At 57.2% G+C, this 6414-nt stretch overlaps 1 protein-coding gene across 3 annotated transcripts; it reads right to left on the bottom strand.

The window, feature by feature from the left end:
• Window positions 1-930: 930 nt before the first annotated feature.
• LOC114894435 (tryptase-2-like) lies at window positions 931-2760 on the bottom strand. Of its 3 annotated transcripts, XM_029221083.1 has the most exons (6): window positions 2732-2760; window positions 2395-2455; window positions 2056-2227; window positions 1679-1944; window positions 1363-1526; window positions 931-1289 (listed from the first exon to the last, which is right to left on the bottom strand). In XM_029221083.1, exons 2-6 carry the CDS (start codon window positions 2453-2455, stop codon window positions 1125-1127), a joined length of 828 nt encoding a protein of 275 aa, XP_029076916.1. In that variant the 5' UTR covers window positions 2732-2760; the 3' UTR covers window positions 931-1124. The 3 variants fall into 3 exon arrangements, with proteins under 3 accessions (XP_029076916.1, XP_029076918.1, XP_029076917.1); XM_029221085.1 differs by lacking the exon at window positions 2732-2760 and having other exon boundaries at window positions 2056-2221; XM_029221084.1 differs by lacking the exon at window positions 2732-2760 and having other exon boundaries at window positions 2056-2243; window positions 2411-2455.
• Window positions 2761-6414: the final 3654 nt, after the last annotated feature.

The following is a 6414-nucleotide window of genomic DNA, read 5'->3' as shown; positions in this document are numbered from 1 at the left end:
GTGTCACGGTGTTGGATTCAAAGAAAACAAGAGCAACAGGGGAAAAGAGACCCCAGTACAGAACTGGGCGCCATTCCGAAGAAAGCAGGGACAAGTGGGGATTGTAGCCAAGGAGCAAGGGGTTGGTGGTCAGAGAATTTCTAAGAGGAGACAGCAGGTCTGGGGGAATTCTGTTTAAACCACCCTAAAGAGGCTTCTACTGACACATCCCAGGGAGATGAAACTTAGGGCGGGGAGAGAGGGGTTTTGATCAGATATCAAGGGAGATTGGGTACCAAGGGCAGCGGTTCTTGCTAAACTGACTCAGCAGGGTTCTTGGTAAAATGGGGTATAACCAGGAAGGGCACAGTTGGGCCCAGGAGAAGGTTCAGGAGACTGACTAATGTTTGATCAAGCAAAGAATCTCTGTCATTGGCAGTTATGAGGGGAGTGCTGTGATGTGCACGGGTAGGAGGAGACAGGGGAACAGCCTTTCTGGAAATGATGTAGCAATGCCCCCGGGGGTTCTCTGGGAATTTCCTCCAGAACACAATCACCAATAAGGAGACAGTGCTAGAATGCAGATCGAAAAAGCAGCCTTGCTCATAAGCAGGAACACATTCCCAATAAAAGACAGATGGGAGATAGGGGAAACAGGCGTGACTGTGAGATGAAATGAGACAATCGTGGGGGGTGCAGTCCTCTGCGGACTGAGATCTGACAATAGCAGGGGACGACTCTTCCCTTCAGGAGATGTGTGCTCTATACAAGCCAGCATGCAGAGAAGTGGGCCTGGGTGCAAGGGGCAGGGCGGGGCCATCCCCACAGCAAGGCAGGTGCTCAGGGACCGGGGACCCACAGAGAGGGTGGCTGCGACTGGCTGGGCCCTGGACCCTTCCCTCTCCCTCAGCGACACCCACAGCCAGAAACACAGCGACGACCACGTCTGCTTTCCATGATCTTTAATGAGCGTTAGTGCCCACTGCCCGCTCCCTGGGCTCGGGGCAGGGGCGTCAACAGGGGGTGCTCGGGGCAGGGGGCCAGGGAAGGTGGGGAAGGATGCCGCCTCAGCAGGAAGCAGCGGTGTGGGGACAGGAAGGGACTGTCTTCTCCGCTGACCCAGGTGGCAACCCTGGGGACCGGGCTCAGGGCTCCTCGGGGACGTACTGGTGGATCCAGTCCAAGTAGTGGGTGATGCGGGTGTAGATGCCTGGCCGGTTGGGCTGAGCACAGCCGTCGCCCCAGCTGACCACACCCGCCTGCAGCCAGGTGCCATTCACCTTGCAGACCAGGGGCCCTCCGGAGTCGCCCTGGGGAGGGGAGGGGTCAGCGGTGGCTGTGAGGCCTGGGCGGTTGGGGGCTGCAGGGGGACGCGAGACCCACCTGGCAGGAGTCCCTCTTGCTATTCCCGGCACAGAGCATGTCGTCCCGGACGATCGGGATGTTGTCCCCTGTGTACAGACCAGTGTGGTATTTCATGTCACAGATGCTGTTTTCCACGACGGGGACCTTCACCTGCTTCAGGGGAAATGGCGGTGGCAGGGGTTCTGGGGGTGAGAGGAGAGGAAGGATGCTGCATCAGGAGAGTGTGGGATCACCGCCCTGAGCCGGCCGGTTGGGACCCTGTTCCCCAGAGGAAACCCCAGGTGGTGGAGCCGTGATGTGCCCAAGTCCCCCTCCAGCGGTCCCTGACACTCACGTCCACTGTTCAAGTTGCCCCAGCCTGTCACCCAGCACCGAGTCCCCGGGCGAAAGGTCTCCGAGGCAGGGGGCAGGGTGACCGGATGGACGTGGCTGGAGATGTTCACGGGGTCCCCAAGCTCCAGCAGGGCGATGTCCGCCCCGTTCTCAACTATGTAGTAGTTGGGGTGGGGGATGACCCTGCTGATGGGCAACAGCTCGTCCTGGTAATAGAGGTGCTGCTCCCGCAGCTGCACCCTGAGGACTGTGGGGTCTTGGACTTGCCTGGGGAGAGAGAGGGCCACCTACTCAGGGGCTGAGCCACCTCCGGGACACCCAGGAGCGTGGGTAGAGCCCCAGGCCCACCCCTACCCGCCAGGCCCTGTGGAGACTCACGGTCCGACGCAGTGGGCCGCGGTCAGCACCCACCAGGGGTGGATCAGGGAGCCCCCGCAGATGTGTTTCCAGTACTGGGTGCTGAATCTCAGGCTCACCTGCCAGGGCCACTTGCTCCCAGGGGCCTCCCGTCCCCCTACGATGCCTGCTCGCTGCAGGGCCTGGTCTGAGGCTGGGGCAGGAAGTGCCTTCAGGACACGACACGACCCAGCCATCGGGCTCAGCCCTTCCCTGTGCCAGCACCACCCTGGGCTTCTCTGAACCCACCCACCCATCCCTGGGCTTGTGGGGGGTGGGGTGAGTGGACAGAGACAGAACGGGCCCAGGGTCAGGACTCACCAGCGGCCGCATGGACCAGGCTCACCAGGAGAGGCAGCGCCCGCACCGGCAGATGGAGCATCTGGAAGGAGCGCGGAGGGGCAGCTGGAGCTTGGCTGGGGGTCTGTGGGGTGTGGGTTCTGTGGGGTGGGGTGTCTGTGGGGTGCGGGGTCTGCAGGGTGTGGGGTCTGCAGGGTATGGGGTGCAGGTTGTGGGGTGTAGGTGGAGTCGGGGCCCCCGGTGATCAGGGGCTCTGTCCAGGCCAGGGGGTCTGGGGCCTCAGTGCTCCAGATCTGAGGCTCAGCCATCCTGCTCCACGGTGACACCCAGGTGTCGGGCTCCCACTGGGGGTTCTCACCTTGGCGTGTCCAGCTGCTTTTGCCCAGCCCTCTCTCCCTGCCTCTTATCCTCACAGAGCAGGACAGGGTCAGGGGAGGGATGCTGGTCATCCAATCCAGAGGGAGGAAGTGGATGACTCAGACCCAGTGCCCGAGTCCCTCTGGCCAGGAAGGGGCCCTGCAGCCCCCGCCCCAGATGGCAGACCCGATTCCTCTGTGAAGTCGGACAACAGTCATCTCTGGGTGTTATCTGAACAGTTAACTCTGCCATCAGTGGAACCTTGTTATCTGGTGATCTGAGTGCCATCAGCAGAGGGACAGGCAGAGGGAAGTAAAGAGGAGATGACAGGAGAGGCCAGTGCCAGCCTTCGCTGGACACTCCCCACCAGGCCCACCACCCCTGTCCCCGGTCCTGCAGTGCCAAGGCGACCACTGCACTTGTCCGTCCATCCGCCCCACCTCCTTACTCTCCCCTGAGCCTGCTGGTCACCCTGGGCTTCCAGCCCACTGCCCCACCTCACGGCCTCCTGGACCCTGCTTCCCCCACCCACACACATCCACCCGGGTGGCCCCTCCTATGCCCTGGGGGAGCCTCGCCCTGGCTCTGTCTCTGGCTGGCTCCCTTGAACACCCTAGGGGTGTATTCAACTGGATTTTTCGGGGGACAGCATCTTGCTAGAGGGAGGCCTGGAGACCCCCCCACCTCAGGCCTCCCTCTAGCAGACGGTGCTCACTTATTCTCTCAACAAACTGGTCCCAGCGCCTCCAGGTGCTGCATCCGGGTCCCATGCACCAGGTTGATGGAGATGGGACCCTAGGAGACCACGGTGGAGGAGGCAGGGACAACAGGTGACATGCTGGTGCCCAGGGCCCGCCAGGGGACTTGGCGGGGCTTAGGGAGCACAGAGGGCCGCACCTCCAAGGAAGGCTCTGATTGGCTCAGCCCTGGGAAGCAGACCAATCAGCAGCTCGAGGATGTGATTGCTCTGACTGGCTAACATTGGACCAACACCTGGCCAGACCGAAGGGGGTGGGAGGGCGCTAGGTGATGGGAAGGAGTTAACAGATCCCACATGGGTCCCCCTGAAGACCCTCTCAGGTGAGTATCCTTAGTACACAAAGGACCACCTCCTCACTCTTGCAACCCAGTAATAACAAAAAGTTTAAGTCCCTCATATAAAATCAGTAATAACCAAATAAATAAACAATTCATTGAAGAAATGTAAATGACCATGTGCACATTAAAAAGATTTCACCTAGTTAATAACGAAAATGCAATATAAACTGAGCGATCATCTTGGGGGTCACGTTTGCAAGGTTTCTGAGACGCAGTTCCCTGTGTTGCAAGGTTGTGTCCCACGTGTTGCACGGGCTTGGGAAGAGATGCTGTTGACAAGTGGTGTCGTCAAGGGCCTTAAAACAAGTGATCTCATGACCTTACTGTGGATTTCTAACTGTGGAATGAGTGAGTGACGAGTGAAGGCCATGGGTGCATTCAGCTCCCGGGTAGCCCATGGGGAGGTCTCTGGCTGAGGCTGTGGTCTTTGGGGCCAGACACGGGGGTCCTGCTTCCCCAGGCGTCACAAGCCACTGGCCTAAGGTGGGATCTGAAGTGAGAAGGGTCAGGGGGAGGACTCCCAGAGAGGAGCCTGGGAGATGCCCAGAGAGCCTCAGCCAGCCAGGGACAGGGGTACCCAGAGGAAAGTGGGGCTGGGCCACCCTTGGTGGGTGGGCTGCTGCCCTGGGGAGATGGGACCTGGGGGGTGGGCCTCCCCAGGGGTGGGCTCTGGGGGTGACAGGGGGAGCATGAAGGAGATCAGAGTTGGGGGCATGTGTGTGCGTGGGGGGACTGTCTTCTGCAGCCCTGGTGACAGCTGAGTAAAGGAAAGACCTATCCACCGAGGACATGGCCTGTGTCCCATGGCACTCGTCTTCCAGGACAGGCACAGCCACCCTGCCAGCCATCTCAGAGAGAGAGAGATGCTTCTGTCCCTGGACTGTTGGTCCATATTCTCCAAACTACCTGGAGTTCAGGGTCCCTGTAACATCTGGGACAGCGTGAACAGAAGGACAGAGGACACAGCCAGCGCAGGACCCTCAGGGTCTCCACCAGGCATGCTCCAAGTGCTGTTCTCGTGAAGAGAAGAGATGAAGAGGCTCTGCTGTGTTGGGAGGGGAGCTCATTCCGTGTGAGTGTAACGTGTGCTCCAGGCCGTCTCCACCTTTCCGAATCCAGCCCAGTGAGGTCAGTAAGGATCCTCCACCCAGGATACCTGCTTCCGGCCAAGATGGGGTTACAGGGGGCATGTGCAACCCCCCCACTGTAGGCAGCTAGACGCTGGGGAAAGTACACAAAAAAGCGGTTTCAGACATTGGGCAAGGGGCAGCGTGGGACCGCCCCTGAGAGAAGGGCAAAGGGTGAGGCGAGAGCCACAGTGACCACAGCGCACCTGGAGGCAGCTGTGAGGGGGTGGGGAGCCCCAGGCGGCCAGAACTCGTGAGGCCGCGAGCCAGGGAGGAGACACCTGCACACAGTGAGTTCCAGAGGCCCCCGGAGGGGTCCCCTGGGGTCCTGCCAGTGCTTGAGAGGAAAGCGTCAACACCAGGAACGAGGTCAGGGACAAGAACCATCTGAGGGGAGCAGGCAGAGGATTCTGGGTGCTCACACAGGCCTGGGAACGTCTCATGGTCCCCCAGCTGATTGGAGAAACCTCGTGATACCCGGCTCTGGCCAGGTCCCATCAACTTAGCAGTGGAGTGAAGTTAGCACAAGAGTGACCGCTTCTCCAGACCCACCCTGACAAAGTTGACGAGCAAGCCTCAGAAGGATCTGGCAGATTCCAAATGACTTAATGGCATTCAGGAACACAGCCCCAAACGTTTGAAGTAACATAGCAAAATCCAGCCACCAACCATAGAGTGTGCACAAGGTCTGGCATCCAATCAAACACTACTAGGCACGGTCACAAAAAGATGAATTCTGTATGACTCTCCTTGCATGAGGTCCTTAGAGATGTCAAATTCATAGAGACAGAAAGTAGAAAGTTGGGTGCCAGGGTTTGGGAAGGGGGAGGGGGGTTGTTTAGTGGGGATGGAGTTTCAGTTTTACAAGATGAAAAGAGTTCTGGAGATTGGTTTACCACAATGTGAATGTACTTTACTGAACTGTACACTGAAAAATGGTTAAGATGGTCAAGTTTATGTTATACGTATTTTGACACAATTTAAAAAAATAAGTTTTTAAAAATTACCAGGCATGAAAAGAAATTTTAAGAAAAGATGACCTATAACCAGAAAAAAAGTCAGTCACTCTAAACAGATCCAGAAATGATGGAGTTCACAGGCAGGGATGCTGAAAGAGCTGTTACAAGTATGTTCAGGTAGAGGAAACGTGAGTGTGATGAGAAAAATGGAAGCTGTAAAAAGACCTGAATGAAACATCTAGACACAAACGATAAAATCTCTACATTGAAAACAATACATCCTAGATGGAGTTATTGACGGATTACACACAGAGGAAAAGAACAGTAAAATTGAAGACATACTAATAGAAACCGTCCAAAATCAAACACAGAGAGAAAAAGCCAGGAAAAAATTAACAGAATCACCTGGGAGTATTGAACAGTCTCTCATAAATTATCTGGGGCCCCAGAAGGAGAGGAGGAGGAATAAACTAAAATGATATTTGGGGAATTAATGGCCC

Source organism: Monodon monoceros, unplaced genomic scaffold, assembly GCF_005190385.1.
Source record: "Monodon monoceros isolate NGI ecotype Baffin Bay Population unplaced genomic scaffold, NGI_Narwhal_1 Super_Scaffold_13, whole genome shotgun sequence".
Lineage (NCBI taxonomy): Eukaryota > Metazoa > Chordata > Mammalia > Artiodactyla > Monodontidae > Monodon > Monodon monoceros.
Note: the sequence above shows the minus strand (reverse complement) of the source record. Positions and strands in the feature narration are given on the sequence as shown.